Consider the following 20,442-nt stretch of genomic DNA (forward strand, 5'->3'; position numbering starts at 1 on the left):
CAGTGTTAAAGAGACCGTATAGAAAAGCCCGCTGGGCGGTGCACCCAGAGCCTGTCTCGCCGTTGCGTCGCTGACGACGTGCTTGTCCCTTGGCTTAGCTTAGCCCGTCGGCGAGACAAAAGCGGGCGCGGAGCGAAGCACGGCACAAAAGGGCTGCCCAACAAACCGAAACGGCCCGAGGAGTCCGCCGCCGCGGGTGAGAGGAGGCCGACGCCTTTTCTGCGGCGCGCAGCCCTGTTCTCCGTCGGCGCTGTGTGGTGACAGATTTACGACATGCCTGTCCCGCCGCGCTGTGAGTCTGACGCGGCTGCAGATTCCGCCGCTGCCACGCGTCGGGCTTCGCAGTTGTTGCCGGGGCTCCCCATCGCGCCGGCTCTTCGGCGGGCTGCACTTCCGGGCACCGAACTTGAAATGGTAGACGATAGAGTTTCAGGTGGAAGGGGGTTAAATGAACAGCATTGTAGCGGTAAAAGTGACTGCACTTCTGCGGTTGACTTTTGCTCTTTCTGTTCACGTCTTTCTTCCTTTCGTTTTATTTTCTCATAAAATACCTGCCTCGCTGCAGCCTCCTCCTGAGCGCAGTCTGGGCGGGCCTATGGCGGACGCATAGAAACCTCTGATTCGGTTCAAGAGCAGAAGTGCACATCGCTACCTCAGAGTTTTGACGTTGAACTCACAGGTTCACAAACGCTGAACAGAACGCGCACGTATCACGAAGCCCGACAGAGCACTGACGTATCTACCGTGAGAAAATTTCAGCTTCGCACTTCTTTCTCGCGCGGATGTTGCACTCTACGCAGCCTTTCGCTCACAGTTGGTGGTGTTTCATATTAACACAACAATACCTCCCTGCCTGGCGTATGCTTGATATTCCCGTTGGAAAGCATTAGCCTCGCAAAATGCATGCTGCTTACTCGCTGTCATGGTGGCATACGTGTTGCTGCAGGTCTGCGAGGCAGATTTCCCCTTGAAACTGGGTCCCCAGAAAGGAGTATGGCGAGTCATGTGACATGTGTAGTAGTGGCACGATGATGTAGTTTGCGTGGGACGTTGGAGCAATTCCTAAGTTTCTCCGCAGATAAAACTGCGCACGCTTTCTCATAGGAGCGCCTTCTGGCGTTCTAGCTGGTGCAGTTGTGTCTATATATGTATGTGTTTTAACCGCGTTTTTTTCGAGCAGTTTTTGAAGATCAACTCTTTGTTGTCTTGGCCACCTTCTGTAAGCTACTGTTCGCCGGATAGTTTACATAGTGTTAGACGGATAGTTAGTGCTCTAAAACATCCGTTTCCGGTGCGAGGATAGGAACCACGTGTTAATGTTGTTGTTTCTAGTGCATTCGATGAGAACAGCGTGATGTCATTGCTGAAATTCCTTGCCGCTGCTTTCAAACAAGTATATTTTTGAGCGAACGTTGCCTGAAGGTTATGATGCTGGCCAAGCGACGCGTTAATTTGCTCCGTGCGGGAAGGTAGGGCGTAAACAAACACGTTAGCTTCTAAGTATAGAGGACGGTATAAAGAGAGAGAGAGGAGGAGAGAGAGAAAAAAGAAAGAAGTAGAAACACGCGCGACGCCCCTGTCGACACTCATCACGCCCTCGTGAAGAAGCGGACACTATTCGAAGAATGCGGAAAAGACAGGGTTCAGCCCCCGCCGACGCATTTGGGACCGTGTGGGAAGGGCACCACCGCGGGCGTGAGATATCTTCTCAATGACAACCGCGTACGGCTCGAGGCTGTTGAGGCGTGTACGAGTTCGAGAACATATTCAAATGCCCTATGGATGGGTCTGTGGGTTATTCGATGCAACTGTTCGTTTTGTGCCATTGGGCGCAAAAACGTGTTTTCTTTTTTTTTTCTTTTTTTACCGATAAGCCTGACGCTTCGTTTTACTGCTTGCGTACATTTCCATACGCTAAAACCATTTGTCTGCGGTGACCTGTTTCGGCACGGGTTAGGTGGCTTGCGCACTTTTGGTTACGAAATAAGCATGTCTGCGTGGATCGGCTACACCCACGATCTTTCCGTTGCTTGTCTATGTACTTTATGGTAATCATCTGTCGGCGTTTCTCTGAGGTAAGCACAAAAACGAAAGCAGGACAACCTTTGACGGAGAGAAATTCTGTTTGAAGTCTCGCAACGATGAGGAGGACGACGGGCATGAAAGAAACTTGCGGAAGTTAAAACAGCTGCACCGCACTTTTTGTTGTCGACTCAGTGATTGTTATAAAAAAAAAAATCACTCTGTCTATACCTGGAGAATCTGCCGACGAATAAATGACCACAACAGGCGGCCATTACAGCGTTGCACGTGGCGAACGCCTCGCACGGGCTCGTATAGACCCTCGCACACGGTGCGTCCTGACAGGAGGACCGTAATGGGGCCTCTCGAAGACGAAGACGCAGCGGCAGTCGTCACTGCGTGCGTCGCGTTCTTGGTCGCGCAGGTCCCACTTTGCGACCCCGCTCGCCGGCTGCGGCACCATGCGATACCGACCTCGACAGCGTAGCGAGCGAGCGCGCACTCACGCACCGTGCGTCTACTCCTCTCGAAATAAGCCCGCGCAGCGTCGGACATATTTTTGGAGGCGGCGCCGGCGGTTGCGGGGCCCTCCCTTCTTCTGGCGTTCGAGCACCCCCGACTTGCACTCTTCGGTCGTCGCTTTTCTCGTTGGCCCCTTAGCGGCAGCCCCGGGCTGTCTGGCCCGCTCTTTGCCGTCCTGCGCTTCGCCTGCTTGTTGCTGCTGCTGCTGTGTTACCTTAGCGCATTTGTGATTGTTGTTGCTGCTGCTGCTACTAGGAGCCGCGGTGCTGCCTCGCCGCCGCCGCTGGGCTGGCCGGCTGGCTAAGTTGCCCCGCGATGCGACGCTTTTAGCTCACTTCCGGAACGAGCGTTGATTCTGTCCAAACGACCCCAGACTCGAATCGCGTGGGGAGTACGTGTGCGCGAGACCCGTGGACTTTCAGGTTAGCGGTGCCAACTTGTGCGCCCAGGCAGGATGTCACAGGCGGTTTAACGCTCGGCATCGGCTTTTTATGCGGCGTCTGTTTGCTAGTGGGGAGGTTGTTAGTGGAAAGAGGGCCGGGAACTGTACTGCTAAAAAAAAAGAAAAGAATAGGCGAAGGGGGAGAAAATCGGCAACCTGCCGAAGTCGTGTTAGCTCGCTCGCTCGCTCATTCATTCATTCATTCATTCATTCATTCATTCATTCATTCATTCATTCATTCATTCAGCTTGTCTTATGTCCTAGGTGCATTACAAACTGGAAGGCCGTAAATAGAGAAATTGCGGAATGAGCGGTCATTGCAATGCATCAATGTTTTCCTGGAGGAAAGCTATCCTGCACTGATTTTTGAAACCTACGAGCCATCTTCTTAGAAGTCTTCATACGCGTGCAGAAGGATAAGTTGAAATATATGCTGAAAACTTTATCTGAGCACAATCACTGACACATTCGTTTTATGCGAAGTGCGTTATATTGCGGTACTTGTTAGACTCCTGGGGAGAACGCGCTTTCTTTTCCCGCTCCTTTACGTCAGTAAAACTCAATCTTCTGCTGTATATTAGAATACAAAGACACCAGCTGTGTTTAGTTTCCTTATTTCTTTAACCCTTCGCGCACACGCCAAAACACACGGGGTATTATTCATGTCTTCGGAAGAGCGACTGCCATTGTTCTGCCAGTTTAAGTCGGATGTGCGCTTTCCTTCCCCGGTATATCGAGCGTTCACTTCGCGGAAACGGATGACTAAGCTTCTGCATGACCCGTATTATCTTCCTGGAGTGTTATCATTAGGTTCCATGTTATTCCGCTCTTTCAACTGTTTTCCTTGCGTTTCGCACAATTGTTCTTGTTTGAATGTTTTGACAAATATTTCATGCTTTCGTTTTTTTTTTTCTACACGGACTGAAGCAATGCCGCGCAGCTCACTTGCAAAGCTTGTTTTTCCGATGGTGTAATCTCCCTTTCAACAATTACTTTTTTTTTTCGTGCGTCATGAGCTTGCACCAGCGGCGATACGTTAAAACACTGGCCCATTATTCTTTTTAATTTTTATTGCTGACGGCTTCGTTGGCCACATGTTGCGGGCCTCTGACTGCCGCCACCTGCCCTGTGACACGCTGGCCTTGAAAACGGCTTCCTCTGGCGCCATCTGTGTTTCGCTGTGTAACGTGAAACGTGAATGGAGAGAATGTGTAAATTTCTCAACGCGTGCATGGGATGGAATATCCACGCTGACCGACACCGGAAGCAGCAAGTGAGCACTATCTGTCTCCTTTCTATAACATTGCTCATTGTGTCACTGCCACCTAAATTTGACGTCAGGCGATGGCGCCCAGAGCGCGTACTTGCTGTAGCTGTGGTATGTAGGCTACATTAAACCTAGCAATAGTTAATCTGCGAACGCGACTCGAACCTTACCCTTATACATTTACAGCTGCCTGCGTTGTGCCTTTGCTCTGATATTGTAATTATAGCACTAACATGCGTTATTCCGCGTTCTCTCAGCTCTTATGCATGCATGATCGGGGGCAAAAACAAACAACCACTGAAGAAGAAAGAAAGCCGGAACAAGCACATGCGGCTTCTGAGCAGGATTGATTTTAGGCATGTCAACTGCGCCCTTTTTCATGTCTCCTACAATACCCTGTACTGCAATATTGCTGAGACTGGCGTCTTTTTACCTGAGTGCTTTCGTACCTGGCATGCTCCACAAAGTACAAAGCGTCAACTGTGACGGACGGACGTGTCCAAAGCTGTGTCTATGGCCACGTCTCTCTGTCAAATCAACCAATGCACGTAACAATCTCAAGGCTGAGCACTGTTATTCGCACCAATTCCGCTTGCTCCACATCGCAGTCAACACCGGCCGAGCGGAGAGTTCGCTCACGTGCGTCTGGCAACCAGGACTCTCTTTCTCTCCTTTGTGGGCATATATCCTTGCCATCTTTTCTCCGTAGTCGCAGCAGCAGACGCGTGCACTCTCTCCCCACAAGCGGACCGCGCGTGCGCGCGCCGCACGGCGGAGGAGGCCACGCCCCTGCACGCACGGCCGCCGGCGCGAGCGCGGCCGCCGCCGACGCGTGCGTGAGCGCCGTTTCGTTCTCCGCCAGCAGTCGCGCGCCGAACGCGCCGCCGCGAAATTCGCGCTCTGTTTATGTTTCGCTTTCGCCTCCAAGCGCCGGCAGCGTTCGTGCGTAGTGCTTTTCGTCGCCCCGGGCCGCCGTGATTGTTTGCTGCCGCCGCCGTCTCGTTAGTGCCGCTTTGCGATACAAAAATACGCTCGCCACGCGCTGCGAGCAACGCTCATCTTCTCCAGCCCACGTCGGCGCCTCGTCCCTTCACGGAGTCCGGAGACCGTCACGTGTTCAGCCTCACCGGTGGTTTTTCGGCGGATGGCTCCCAGCGTGCTGCTCCCCACCCGTCGAAGCTGCCAGCGGTGCTTGTTTGAGCAGTGGTCGTCGGTGCTGCTGCCCGGCTGCAACGCGGGATGACTGTACCTTAGAAGGAGACGCCAGCTCCTCGCCAAGACCGGATTTCTTCTCTTGGAAGAGGCGGCCTCGCATCCTGTATTTGTTTTCGCATGGAATAACCGTTGCGGCTTGCATCCGTGGGCCTCCGAACGCGCGTGATCTGCGTGAGCGCACTGTTTTCGTTCCGGAGTGAAACGCGGCAGCTGAGCGAGCGGCCGATTTTCCCGTTTCCCCCCCGGCTTCCTCGTCGTGGCCGCGAGCTCGTCCGCGAACTTGAACGCGCCTGTCACCTCGGTCTCAAGGACGTCGCCGAGATTATTGCTAGTCTGGCGGAAAACACGCGCGCGCGCTTTTGTCTATTGCTACCGTCGCACCATACGTCACGCTTGAGAGAGCTGTCATTGCGTACCTCCGCATCGTCACATCGCATTTTGTTTATTATTTTCTGTCGAGCACCGGCCTACGCACTGAAAAGTGACGCCATTGTTTCGCGCTCGACGAGGTGGAAAGCCACACACGGACGTTGCATTGTTGCTTTGCTCCTCTAAAACGTTCGAGACGCCAAACGTTCTGACTATGCACGTGCTTCAGGGCAGTGGAATTTAACGTTCCGACGCCGCTTCTTCGGTCAAGAGACTATTTTTGCTCGCTTGTTTTGGTGTGTATCGCCCGTACCAGCTGCCTCTGACCGCGACGGTGCGGAAGCATTAGCAGTAGCAACAGCACCAGCCGCTTCACGTGGAAGGCACATTAGCGGAATCTGGGGCAAGCGTGTTTGGAGAAGAACTCTCCCCTCTTCCTCTCTCTGTGTTTACATCCCCGCTCGGGAACGCAGATCAGGCGCGTGCGTCTAAGCGGTGAAGACCAGGAGGAGGCATTGCGCAAAGGAGTGAAAGAACGAAGAAAGGAAAAAAAGAAGAGAGAGAGAGATTCGACGGCCTGAGCTAGTCAGTGCGTGAGGTACAGATGTGTACTCAAGAGGGTGGCACATACAGAGTCGGGGAGGCGACTGTAAATAGCGGTAGGAGCGCATTCCTGGGAAGAAAGCGAAAATAAACGTCGTCGTCGGGCGAGGCAGCCGATGCGGCGTGGCGTTGTCGCCTGCCACTTTGCGCGCCTCTTCGTCACCGGTCGTGTGGGGCGTCAGAAAAGCGGCGCGTCTTTTGAGACGTGACGGGATTTTAATTTTTTTTTAAGACTTAACACGCGGCCCTACATCCTTGCTTTGAAATATTTGAGGAGCCAGCTGTGCGTCGTGCTAGTCAGCAAAGGCTTGGTGTCGCGAGATAGGCCTGCGACCGTTGCACGTAAAGGCAGAAGAGTGTCGGAAAGCGTTCGACATTTTCAGTATTGCGACGGCGACTGATGAGCACCAAGAGGTGGTGCTGAAATCCAGTGAATCTGGGAAGGTTTACCTGAGATCACTTAGTTTTCAGAAAATTTTCTTCTGTCGTTCTGGCGCGGACGATCGTTAGAGCTTGCATACCATTCCTGTAAGGTAAAGGCAAAAAATTACGGCAAAATAATTTCGCGCTCTATTAGTTCCAAATAGACAGTTATTTATTACTTTGGAGCACTGTGGGATTCTGATCAGTTATCCTTGAACATCTATAGAGCAAAACGGCAGCTGAAAGCTACGCGCGTGCAGCACAACCTAACATACTAGCCCCTCTCATTGCAACACTTTTGCTCCAGGCGCGAGAAAGGGCCGTTTCGGAGAGCCGTCAGCTCAAGCTCCGAGCGAGTGGATTCTCGGTAAACCGCTGAGCAAACGCCATCGACATCGGCGAGGCGCGGGAAAGGCGAACGCTTCCCTCAGCGTCTCCGTCAGCGCTCGCTTGGCGCACCCCGCAGACAGGCGGATCCGAGGCGAGGGGGCGTGTGTGTGTGTGTGCGTGGTGTAGGAGGCCGAATCGCGCACGCGGCCCGCAGCTGGTCGCTAGCGGGCTGCCGCCGTGGCCGCATCGCCGCTCGAAGTACGCGCGCGCCGTCGCTTTTTGGCTGCGTCGTCCGTCGTCAAATCTGGCTTGCCGACGAACGTAGCTGCTGAAACATCGAAGTAGTTTAGACCTGTGGACAGGATCTGCTGAAGGCCCGTGGTAGTATTTACGTCGAAGTTTAGGCAAGTGGAGCAGTCGGCACCGTGCTGACACGGCGAGTTCCTGTACTTGTGTAGGTCCGCCGCGGGGCAGGTCAACGCGGGGCGTCTGCTATATCGGAAACGGTTTGCTCGCTTGGGCGTGAAAGGTCATCCGTGCGTACCCCGCCTCTTCTTCGGCGATAGACTTCGTTGCGCGCACCGTCCCCAGCCGCGTATCGTAACACGCGCTGCGCGCGCCCGCATCGCTCGCCGTGCGCGACTCCGGGTTTCCCCTTCCTCCGTCGCCGCCCTCTCCCTCTCGGTTCGCGATTAGTGTGCTGCGTGCGGAATGATTGCCGGCCGCCGGTGTGCACATCGACTTGCGCCTTCTGTCGGTCTGTCGAGCGGCCGGTGCGTCGGAGCCTGACGACGTGCTTTTGTAATCGAAGCACTTACTCGAGGTCGCCGCTGTAGACAGCGTGCGGGGACCACCGCGATCGTTTTCCCATCGCCGTTGCGACTGCTGACTGTCAATCGGCCCCTGCGCTCGAGTGGCCCGGCTACGAAGGAAGCACAACTCGAGAGAGTCGAACACTTCGCCGAAGAGACGTTCCGCCGTTGAAGTTCGTCGCCCTTGAGTGCTTCACGGCGTCGTCGTCGACCGACCCTTATCGCTCTGCAGGTTAGACAAATTTTTGGGGTAACCTCGAGCTGGTGTATACGCTCCTGGCATAGAAGAAGCGACGTCCTCTGGAAGCATCTGTGAGCGTCGTGGTTTTCCTGCTCTGCACCCAATTCAGTGAGTCATACCGCCCCGGAAATGAGGATGCACACGTCGGAACGCTTTGTCCTCTAAGATAGTCGTCGCTGTGAAGATACCAAGCAGATGCGGAAACGGAAACGATGCCCCAGTATAGTTACAAAGAGATCGCATCGGAATCAAGCGTGGACATCCGGACAAGCTAATGCGTTCCGGGACTCTAACCGTGGTGCACTGATCGAGCCTACACGCGATTGACTTGCCTCGCATGACGGTGCTCCCGTGGCAGCGTTCTCCAACGACGGCTACGCGCTCCCAGAAAAGTTCCTATTTGTTTTAGAATTTCGACGCGTCGTATGTGAACAGTGGCCGAGATGTGGGGCTGCCTGGGGAAATCCAAGAAGCGCCGCAAGGCGGCCATCAGCATTGTGCGGAGTCCGTCGCCGGGTTGCCGCTGCTCCTGCCACGGACAATCCTTGCAGCAACGCAGACAGGTGAGCAGTCGGCGTTTCACCTGCTACCCGTCGATTGGTGACCACGTTTCCGATAGTGTTTAGTGCTGAATTCTGCGCATTTCCCACTGCCTCACGCGTGCGGCGAATGTGGCTGTGCAGCCACGGACTGATCGTTCTGTATCGGTACCCTGAATGCTGTTCGCCATAATTGCGGCCTGTGCAGAGTGGTGCTGCTTGAGGGGTGGGAATTAAGTGAAGCTTGATGGTAGGTCAAGATGTTGGAAGACAAAACAGTCATTGCTTCTGTTCCATTTAGAGCACTGATACCGAGCAAGCGTATCAAGACTTGCAGCAAGATTTAGCAAAACACGCGGTAATATGTATCTCACGGTTGCTGTAAGCCGGCGCTCCTCAGTGCCGAGAATGAAATTTCCCTGAAAGCGGTTTGTTGCGAAATTCCGAAGCATATTGTACACTTGTCCACTTCTAGCCTTTTCCGATGCATAAAAAAGATATGGCAGTAATAGAAACCCTGCTGGTGGCGTTCATAACGGCTCCAATCAGGCTCACAGATAAGATGAGACAGATGATCGAGCGTTGCGCGGCAATATATATGGTCCGCTTGCGCCCTTTAAGCTTTATCAGTGACAGCTCATCAGGCCGGCACTTTTCACATTCCACGCAAGGATTCGCGTCAGAATACAGCATTCCATCGCGTATGGGTTGTTCTGCTTGAAGCGAAAAAAAAATGTATAACAACCGATATAAAACTGAAAACGAAATGAGAACTACTCCTCTTATTTGCATTCGGCGCGCAGAACAACCTGCTGTGACAGTATTTTAGAAGCGTTCAAGGCCTCACGAGTGCTTAACTTTAGATAAGCTTCGACTTCGGCTGCATGCGGTGTATGTAACCCTATATGGGATAACTCGCAAGACAAGGCAATAGCTTTGTGTTGGACTCGAACATATTAAATTAACAAATGTCTCTCTGTCATAATACGCGCTGTTTAATCTCGTCCTTGGTATCTGAGGAAACGCGGCCAACAAATAAAAAGAACCAAGACCGATGTCCGGCTTTCGAACGAGGCGACGTGACGGCAGTGTCGGCCGCTCCATTTTTCGAAGGCGAAATTGTTCCGCAAATAAATTAGGCGGGGGTGCATACGTAAAAGGCATCATGCTGAGGCGTACGAAATGGGTCACGAAAGTTAACTGATGACGCGATTGGCTCAGGCGCCTTGGTCGAGAAATCTCTGGGTTCACTCAGTGAGCCGCTCTGACAGAGCGGCACTACGTGCATGGTTCTCTATCACTGCCTTGCTTCCATTTTTTTTTTGTCTCACAGGGAACGTAAATCGCTGTGTGTAGCGAAAGTGGGCAGTTATATGCTGCGAAGCCGTTCGGCTCGTTTCAACCTCCGGCGGATACAAATGGTCGCATGTCGGGCTCGTCGCGGCTTCCGCAATTTTTGACGAGCGATACTCACATTTTTGCGGTGCTTGTCAGACGCTTGAGCCGATATTCTGCATTTGTTGTGGTTTTTATTTTCTCTTTCAATGCGCGCACTGCTAGGTGCGACGCGCATCAAACTCTGTCTTCCAGGTGGGTGGATGTATGTCCCGTACAAAACTGCAGTAACACGCTGCCGCGCGTTTAAGTGCGGCAGCGTGGCGAATAGCGTTGCGCTGGGTCGAGGTTCGACCTCACAGTTAGATAAAGGCTGCATGCGATGCGTGAGTAGGAACAAAGCGCCCCCCCTCCCCCTTCCGGTGTATGCCTTGCTATAGCAAAGCATCGACGTGTAAAGCCATTGTTTCGTGTTAATATTAACACTGGCGCCGACACCCGATGTTTGTTTTTTTTTCCCCTCACGCTTTTTTGGGAACTTCTGGATTACCGCAGGGCCAAGAACCCCACGCACGAAGGTGTTGTTTTGATAAATTCATTTTCGTTATGCTAGAAAATCTTACTTGCATATAATCAGGGCGGCTCGTTCGTATCAATATTTTTTACATAAAATTCGAGAATGGAAGAAAACAAGGAAAAGGACTTGGTGGTGGATCTTACTGACTCGCAGTGCATGGTTAAGGAGAGCGGCGACAATTCTTGACGACTGAATATAGGGCCATCGCCTGGCGACGACGCAATCCTGGGCGCTCAATCGTTTATTAAGCGATTCGCGTTGTATTTTTGCATGTCGTTTAGGCGAGGACGACTTCATTTGTGTCGTGCTGTCGATACCAACATTCTGTCTCAACGCAACATAATCCAGTGGCCAATTAATCTCCCTCTTACATGTCACCACGATAACGTTTTTTTTTTTGTTTTGTTTTTTTCATCGGTGCGTTGGAAACTAGTCGGTCTATGTCGGAACTTCGACTGTAGGAGCAAGAGCAATTTGCTTCTAACACAGGTGACAGTAAATCATGCATTGCTCGAACACCGCTCTATCCTACTATCTATTGTTCATTGTGTCGCCTTTCTCGTTTTGAAATGGCGCTTTTGGGCCAGCCGCTTTATCGTCGGCCAGTCTCCTAATCTCATCTAAATTGTCAACGTCACTCTCGTGAATATTGCAAAGCGCTTCGATAGAATTAAAACAATAGCTTGGCCCTTAGTTCCGAGTGCCACTTATGTTAGCATTAATGAGAGACAAGGTAGCACATTCCGAAGGAGTCGCTTGCAAAGCGGTACTTTCGGGTCCTGCGACGTATTTCTTTTTTTTCGCGCAGTCTTTAAAGAAGTGCCCATTTCAGAGCTTATCACGAATTTGCTAGAAACAATGACGTTGTTGTCACCTTCGTAGCAAATGGGGGAGTTAACAACTGTGTGACGCGCGCGAAGCGCTTCTAAAAGCGGCTGGACAATCTCATGAATAACAAGAACGTGGACGTTCGCTGGAGGGGGACATCGGCCTGCTGGTCGTCGCTCGTTCGCTGCCCGCAGTACGCGACTTTAAATGAACGACCACAAAGGCAGCGCAGTCTTGTCGAAGAAGCCTTTAGAAGTTGCGACGGCGTTCCGGAGTGCGGGACCCGCATTGGCAACGCGAATGGCAGGCAGTGCTGCTTGGAGGAGAGTTAGGGAGAAGGAGGAAGCGCTGAAGCTAAGGGTCACACTTGACTTCGCGCGTATAGTGAGAGCCTGCCCGCACGATCACGGTATATTTTGTGTTGCGACCTCCAGTGGAGTGCTCCGACCTCCGTCCACGTTGCACAATCACCGCTGCGGCTTGTGCCACGCAGATAGCACGCCTCCCAGAATCCGCAGTGTTTGTTTCGACACGCTATCGGCGTTGACGGCCTAGCGAAGGGATAAGCGAAGAAGTGTCCGGTGAAAAATCTAGCTCTGCCCAATGGAATAAAGTAAAACATCAACACATGAAAATGTGGGGCGCGCTTATCTTCAAGGAACCGATAACCTGCCACTCAGCCGAGTGAATCTCGCGTGCGATACGCCCAGTTCGAAGGATGAACAGCCGCCGGTGACATTTACGCATCCAAGAGGGTACGCGGCGGGTTGAGCCCTTGCCAACAACTTTGTTTGTAAGCGAGGACCGTTCCAGCGAAATCGTTTTGGGAGGATTTATGTTTACTTTTTTCCCTTTCCTGGGGCACTTGTACGAGAAATCGTATATGACACCGTACTCCACATGGCGTGCCGGTGGCTGCTTGTGCGGGCGTTGACGCAAGTGCGCGGGAACAGTACAAAAATAGCGAGGGATCCGTTCGAAGAACTACGTTCCTAGCCCCCCCCCCCTCTCTTTTCCTCTCTCACTCTCTCCCATGGCGGGCGGCGGCGCTTAGTGTGATTCATTGTTCCCGCCGTGTTCTGCTGCCGCGAAAGCGCCTCCCCTCGCGACTTCACCCCTCCGTTATGTATTTCGCGTCGCCGAAGCTGTCGCGCCGTCTTTGTCACCTGCCCGCCGCAGTTCCCCATCTCAGTGGCCGCAGTGGGGGCAGGCAACGCCTCCGAGTTCGTTAGCGGAACAATGCCACGCTCGGTCGTTGAGCTACGCGGGGCCTGTCGCAGTGTTTACAAGCTGGTTACGGCTTCGTTTTCCGAGGGGTGCAGAGCTCACCTCGTGCAGCACTTGCTTCTGGGCCGAGCGTTCTTGTTAAGACAGCAGAATAACTGCAAGACGTACAGGCGCGGACAAAAGTAAACGGAGCACGCAACTGCCTTCGAATATTTTTCACGCGTCACCTAATTGAAATTTCCAGCAGTGATGCGCGCATGCTGGTAGCGGAGGTTTGTGGGCTTTCTTGTAGACAAACAGCGCTTCTTCATTACCAATGGAGAAAGCGTGATTGCACTTCGAACCCAATAGCGTGCTCCGTTTACTTGTGGCCGCGCCTGTACGCTTCTGGCGGTCTAGGGAACGCACGGAAGACATTTTAATCCTCTACGTCCAAGGCAGTCACCAAATAGCGCGATCCTGATGAGTTACTAGCAAAAGACTACTTTTGACTGGTTACCATTACGCAGCAAAGGAACCCAGAGTGAAAAGTGCACGATGCAGGAGTCTTGGTCAGGAGTCAACGGTCGTCCTAGTTTGTCGAACAGGCACAAATCTCGGGTGTGCCGCGCCTCAGCTTGCTCCACCCCTAGTTTATCGCTTTAAGAACCGAAGAAGAAAAAAAAAAGTTCGTACCCCTGTCGTCGCAAAACAAGTATATTGAAGGACACGGCGATTGCTTCTGCCTAATCACTGTCGTTCGTGCCTGGTGAAGCAGTATATATTGTCGAGTGGTCGACGACCTTCAATGAAATCTGTCTTTTTTTTTTTCCGAGAGCCAATTGCTTCGACTTTTTATCCTGAGGTGTTGCGCCCACACCTCAGGTTAGGAAACTCCCCCGCTAGCTTGCTGTGTACGTGCTTGGAGTCAGCCGAAACGTAAACTGAGCATCGTTAGGTCGCGAGATTGAGGAGGCCGCGCGACTAAGTGCACCCGATGTAGGAGGGGACATGCAAAACAAAATAAAGCAAAGCAAATAAACTGTGGGAATCGTGTAAACAAAACGCCCATCTGCGGCGCTGCGGTCACGTGTGATTACGGCCTTGAATTCAGTTAAAGGGGTGTGCCCACGGTGCGGGGAAAAAAAAACCGGCCTCCAGCGCAATCTTCCGCGTTTTTGTCTACCGTGCACTGCACTGCCGAGAAGCCGCAGCCGCCACGAAGAAGGGGCTTGCTCGGTGTGTGCTGCGTGCTAGGTGTCAGTGCGCACCTTACCAGCAAAATATACGCAGCGAATACAGAGGGCGGGAAGGAGGGGGGTGAACAAGCTGTTGTAGGCACGCCCAAAACAGCGAGTAAGCGGGTTACGTAGTGGTGTTGCGAGCACTGGAAACACGCGTCGGGGGGAGGAAACAAGAAGAAGCGTCCCTGGGTTCGGCAGCATCGTTTGTAATTGGCGTCTCAGGCTGCGGCGTGCTCCACGCGCGCCGCCGGAAACGCAACGCCCGCTCGTATGTAAAGCAGCCCGGGACGAGGAGGTTCCGGCTGGTCCCGGCTGATATTCGGCCGCGCATTCATTGAGCCCGCTGGGGGCGTGCCCCGCTGACGCCGCCGATGTAAAAGGTCGCCGAGAGGGAGGAGGAGAACGGGAGGGGGTGAAGGGAAGCAAGGTATGCCGTGCCTCAGCAGGCACCGTTCTCCCGCCATCCGTTGTCATGGTTACCCGTACGCGGACAGCCTTTGCGTATACACTCGCGTCTTTGTATCCGTTCACATAAGACTGGTAACGTTCTCAAGGAATTCCGCGAACGTAGCGACGTAGCGCGGGCGCTGACCGAAAGCTTTACGTCGTGCCGCGTTTCCCCACCCGTGTGAACACGAGTGGCGTGCGCTTCATCAGTGAACTCATTCTTAACGAACCCCCTGGCGTGGCGGTGACACATGCCTGTATGCTCGAGGGAAGAAGGGGCGGTTTTTCAGCTCGCAGGTCCATCTAACGCGCGAATAGTAGCCGCGTTAAAACTCCTCAATTTTCCATCCTTTTACTCTGTCTCAGTTTCGGAATCATTTACATTCTGTTAACGAACTCCTGCGGGGTCCCATCGATCTCGTTTGTTATCAGAATGATGGTGATGTGTTTCGCGATGTGTAAGCATGAATATATGCGGTTGAGAAATGCTACACTCCTGGATTTAGTAAGCGACATGACTTGCTGCTGATAGCTGTTTGCTTTGAAGTTCTAACCCAAGGCGCGGTCTTATTTCATTGAAGAACTGATATGAGCAGAAACTCAGGTTCCGCGTCATTGGTTTCCAGTGGGCCTCTTAAAGGGACACTGAGGAGAGCACTATTAATATATTTTTTATAGCAAAATCCGATAGTTCGGCATGTCATGGCTTTGTTGCCACTTGGCCGGCAGCGAAAAATGCATTTATTTCTAAGAAATTTGGATTCGAAGTTGAAATGGTTTTTCCCGCCGCTGTGATTCAAACTTGGGATTCGGCTATGACGACAGAGGACTAAGTGACGTGAAACATGACGTGACATGATGTGATGCAGACTCCGTGATTTCTGGCGGCCAGCAGTGCGGCCTAGCAGCAGCCGAAAAGAAAGCTACCGCCGGCCGCACGTTGAAGGCATCTATCGGCTATTGCGGCCGTCGCTACAGTCGCTTCGCTTACGTTTGCACCGGCGTTTTGCGAGCGTTACGATGGATCTCGTTCTCGAAGTCGTCAACGAAGTTCTCGCAAATAGACACCTTTAGCATACCGTGTACCTTGATACCGCTAGCGGAATACCGGGAGCCCGCCTAACGCCGGCGAGCAGGCGCTGATTGGTCCCGATGCTTCAGGCGAGCGCGTAGCTGGCCGGCACGTGGCGCCATCTGGCGACGTCAAGGAGATTTGCACATGCATTGGCTGCGCCTCAGTGATTTGTGCTTCTCGTGTCCTAGCGTTGCTAGAACCATTGGTTCTAGCAACACTGTTTTGTTATATGACGTCATGACGCTTGTACTTGCGAGTTTGGCCTGTGGCGGCGATACCTGTATTTTGGTTCTTGCTCTTTTCTACGTTACAAGAGCTTTGTTGTCAGTATGAGTGGCGTTTTTGTAATCAAGAGCTGGTATTCTGTCGATACAAGCCAACTTCAATTTCTCCTCAGTGTCCCTTTAAGCCTACTTGCTTGCCAATTTATGAGGGGCTTTTAGAATAGGGTGCCGCTATCGGTTGGGGGCATAGGGCAATGAGGCCAGTCCACAGGAGCAGTACAATAACAGGAGGGGCGGGGGAAGGGTCTGTTATTGTCCCACACTTGCGCACTGGCCCCCAGCTATTTACCTATGCCCTTAACCGATAGCGTCACCCTATTCTAAAGGTCTCTGTTGTCTCGGAGTGGCTTCTTACGTGGCGTTCACTCAAAAGGGCACACTTACAAGCATTCCCCTAGAGTTACTGTATATGCTGCAGTAACTACACGTCCCCCTAGAGTGACTCCCTCCATTCCCCTTTGCCCCCCATGTCGTAAGGGAATTTCTTGCTTGCGAGGATATATAAGAAAAAAAAGAGAACGAAATTTTCGAGAATGCAGTGGCGAAAAAGAATTTTTCGACACTGTGTCGAAGTCTTCTCTCCTACAGCAGCGGCCACTCTAGGCGGAGGCCCCGATTGCGTCGTGGGGCGCTGTTTCGCGTCCGGCGCGGGCGCCCGCGACCATCTGCGCTGTTGCGTGCATGGTACATTTGCGATTCGCGCGAAGCGTGCACGCGCTGAACGACGTCTTTTCATTGCACCACGAAGGGGCCACGCGGCAGCGATAGAGCTGTCGGCGCGTCTGGCGCGGCCCGGATTCGGGACCGCGGGGTGTCGGGTTTCGGCGCTTCTCGGGAGGGACCCCGTCGGCCTCGGCTGCGACGACGACCCGGAGAAGCACCCCCCCCCCCCCTCTCTCTCTCTCTCTCTCTCTTACTATCTCCCTCTCCTTCTCGCCGCTTTGCGAGCATCCGACGCCGCACTTTGTCGGTGCAGTGCTGTTGCTCTCGATGGCGTGTCGATGAAAGTAAGCCGGGACCACCCGCAGGGAAACTGTGGCGTCGGTGGCGCAGAACGATTTGGGCGGGCTCGACGTCGGGTCCCTCAGAGAGAAATGGAAGTTTCCGCTGAACTCTTTACACGGCAAATCTGCGAAGAAGTTCACAGATAATCTTTTTTATTTTTTTTCCAAAAACAAAGAGTGGAAGTTGTTGCCGTCCTCGTGCTCTTCTCGTCCATGTCTTTTTTTTTTTTTTGCGCATTTCCCTTGCTTAAGTTGGGAATGAATGTGCTGCATTCAGTGACAGTCATGATTTTTACTCTCTATACACCATTTTACGAGGAGCGAGCAGGAGAGGGAGAAATACTCTCAAACACGTGCGCTGCGCGACACCCCACTGTTGCCCTCCTCCCCTGGGCTGATAATCCGGCGCGCGGAGCAACGTCAGCGGCTGCTTAGCTACCGGTCAAGCGCGTGTTTGGGTCTGTACAGCAAAAGCAGCAATGTTGTACGGAACAACAACGTCTTCTAGACATCACTGTTTTATTGTCGGTTGCGGAAATAGTCGACGAAAGTAGAAAAAAACAAACGCCGCCAGTATGTACGCGCACCATGTTATGCGAAGGTCTCAGCACGTCTGCGGTGTCCATTTCTTCACCGCTTTTCCGCCGGTGCCGAGTTGAATTGGCAGTGGACGTAGTTTGTGAACAAAAAATACTTGCGCCAACAAAAAGCTTAAACGTTAGCGCACTTTGTGAATGAAATGAAAACAAACCCACTGCCTGTGCCTAATATCGGGCGCGGAACGAAGCGCAGCGCGTGGGTAGCGTGGGTTACCAAACTATACTCTGTGCATAATTTTAGGAGATCAAGTATTTGGACGGTCTTGGCAGAGCTCTTTTAATTCAGCAGTACACTATGTGAGTACTTCACAAATTTGGCCACAACTTCGTTTCGCCGCCCCACATGATCGTCAATATCGGGAAGGTGTGGGGATCGCCACCTGAAAAAAATAAACATACCGTTAGTGCAAAAATACTAATTTAATTTGCACAGCATAGCATGAATAGAAGCGGCGACATGAACTTTTACCCAACTGCAAAGTGAGGAAAAATGCAGCCATGGCAACGTAAGATGAAAAATACACGGCATGCACAGGACGGTAAACGCTGCCATGCATTGGAATAAATTATTCGACTGGAATCGCATCGAATTTACTGTAAAAAAAAAAAGCCTGCATAACCGTGCCAGATACAACAAACGCAGCGACTTGAGCAGTGGCCCCACCCGATTGAGATTGGAATTCTCAACACAGGTGCGGCGAATCTGCCTGTCAGTGTAAGTGGTAATAGCGTTCCATTAGCGTACCAACCTATTAGGTCGTGTAACTGCACATTTTCTGGTATTTGCGCACCAGTGAGTACTGGCGGGAGCGGAGAAGGTGAGAATAATGCGAATTGCTATCAGTCAACTGGCTTCTATCGCTCGTAGTACGAACAGCCCTACGCAAGCGGCAGGAGAGGCCAAATTTCAATTTCATCGCGCGTATCTCCGCAAACAAACATTCTAATCATCAGAAGTGGATTCGTTTCATTCATGTACTCGCTGTTTCCAAAATGTTCAGTTTGTAAACGGGGTACTCTGTCGCAAGATCAGCATCTAAACTGTCACACTTGCCACGTCCAAGCAGGCAGCGAAAGCGTTCATGAAAAACTGCGCTCCACGAAAAACTAGATATTCACTGCTCTCCGCGATCTTGTGTTTCAACACATTTTGCTTTCGTTTTTCTAACATGCAACACCGTGCCGCATTTGCCCTACAGGCAACCGGCGACAAAAACTACACGCGTGAACTGCGAGCATGGCACTCACCGATGCTGATCGTTCGCTGCGTCGAGGAATGGCCGCTTGCTCCCAGTTGGTTATTGCAGGAGCTAATGGCATAGCACACGCGAGGATGGACACGAGGCGAACGCCCGCCCAAAATTTCTAGGCTTGGCAGGAATAAAACGGGCGAATGACACTTTCAGAGATCGCACGCTGCTTCTGCCGCAGCCCACGGGCTGCAAATTATCAGTCCAAGATGGCGCCGGCGGTAGGCGGCGCTCGAGTAAAACAAACATGGCGGCGCCCAGGTATCGAAACTAAAATCATGTATACTGTATTTGTGAGTTCAATCTTTGTTTCATTTTTGAACTTTCTGTTACCCTTGTATTTGGAACTTTCTTACCGTGATGTTACCTCTGGTTTTGTACCTTCTTGCTCATTGCTGTGAAAAAATTACCACATCGTTCTAAAACTGCACTTCCCTGCGATAATGCCCCCGAGGCGACGCAGGTATTGTGTAAATAAAATAAATTAATAAGACAAAGCGAGAACTATTGTAGTGGTGCGCGAAAGTAAGAAGCTTCTTATAAATTCAAAACTAGACTAAGGCATCCACGCTTTCGAGTCAAACATACTTCTTCTTTTGCCGCCGCGGTGGCTCAGTGGCTATGGTGCTCGGCTGCTGTCCCAAAAGACGCGGGTTCGATCCCGGCCGCGGCGGCTGGAATTTCTTTGGAGGAGAAATTCTAGAGGCCCGTGTACTGTGCGATGTCAGTGCACGTTAAAGAACCCCAGGTGGTCGAAATTTCCGGAGCCCTTCACTACGGCATCTCTCATAGCCTCAGTCGCTTTGGGACGTTAAACCCCATAAACCAAACCAACCAACCATACTTCTTCTTTTAAGATACCGTTAGTGGAAGTGAAAGGCGGTGTTTACTCTTTGCCTCGTTCTTTTATGCGCGCCTCAGTAACGTTTTGAAGTGCTGATAATACCGCGAACACATATTCGTGTTTGTCAGTCCGTACGATAGTGCCGTTTTATCTCCTTTCATGCCGCATCTCTCTTATCCGTACCACCCATATGTTATACTGTATATGTTATTTGCTGAGCTGTACACACCCTTCCCTTGTTTCCTGGTTTGCTGGTGGTGCCCCGGGCTTTTCCACCCGAGGTCAGCTGGCGTCGCGACTGGAAATCAATGCTTAATTCCATCTAGGGCAGCGCCTCCTCAGAGTTAGCACGAAGGTACCATATACGTTAGGCGGCCAAATTGCGTTCACGATACTTGTAAAGATAATTATTCCCTCGCAGAAAAATTATCGCAGCGCGCGTTGTTCACAGGATTCTCGTATTGTAAATTTTATTTCATTCCATTGCCTCCGCACTTACGTTACAAGGATTTGAAAAATTTCTCCACTAAAACTGCCCCAGTATTCGACTTAAGAGCGTTAGCTATACAGGAGCTTCAAGCGTTTACATGGGTGCGCTCAGCAGACGTGGAGAAGACCAAATCCAAACATCCGCGGGTGTTTCCTTTCCGGAAACATCCCTTCTAAGACGCAAGCAGCGCATCTATCTCGTGGAATTTGCCCTACTGTCTTGATTTACAGCCACCTTCGCAATATCAGGTATATTTGCTCGTTATACCAGTTAAGAAATTTCATGAACGCGTGCATCACAACACGACGAATCTTTTGACACTGCGACAAACGGTTCGGCCGTAATAGCCGTCTGAAGGTCCTCGGAATGTACGGTTTGGGGGCGGAAAGGTCGCCGTGGCGAATCCCACACATATTTTGGGCTTCATCTCAGTCAGTAATTTTATCCTCAGGAATATGCCAAGTCTTTTGACAC

The 20,442-nt window shown here is 51.9% G+C and overlaps 1 protein-coding gene across 12 annotated transcripts in view; it reads left to right on the plus strand.

Moving 5' to 3' along the window:
* Window positions 1-20,442, plus strand: part of by (focal adhesion protein tensin) — a 260,886-nt gene that overhangs the window by 167,060 nt on the left and 73,384 nt on the right. Inside the window, exon 1 of one of the 12 annotated variants that reach the window (XM_089543742.1) lies at window positions 5,090-8,809. The exons of 10 other annotated variants lie outside the window; for them this stretch is intronic. In XM_089543742.1, the coding sequence (XP_089399868.1) occupies window positions 8,690-8,809 (120 nt within the window). In that variant the 5' untranslated portion in view covers window positions 5,090-8,689. Of the gene's footprint in view, window positions 1-5,089; window positions 8,810-20,442 lie in introns of those variants that run through there. One more of the 12 variants, XM_089543741.1, reaches the window with a different exon arrangement.

This window comes from Amblyomma mixtum, chromosome 5 (genome assembly GCF_055824585.1).
Source record: "Amblyomma mixtum isolate Tamu chromosome 5, ASM5582458v1, whole genome shotgun sequence".
Taxonomy (NCBI): Eukaryota; Metazoa; Arthropoda; class Arachnida; order Ixodida; family Ixodidae; genus Amblyomma; species Amblyomma mixtum.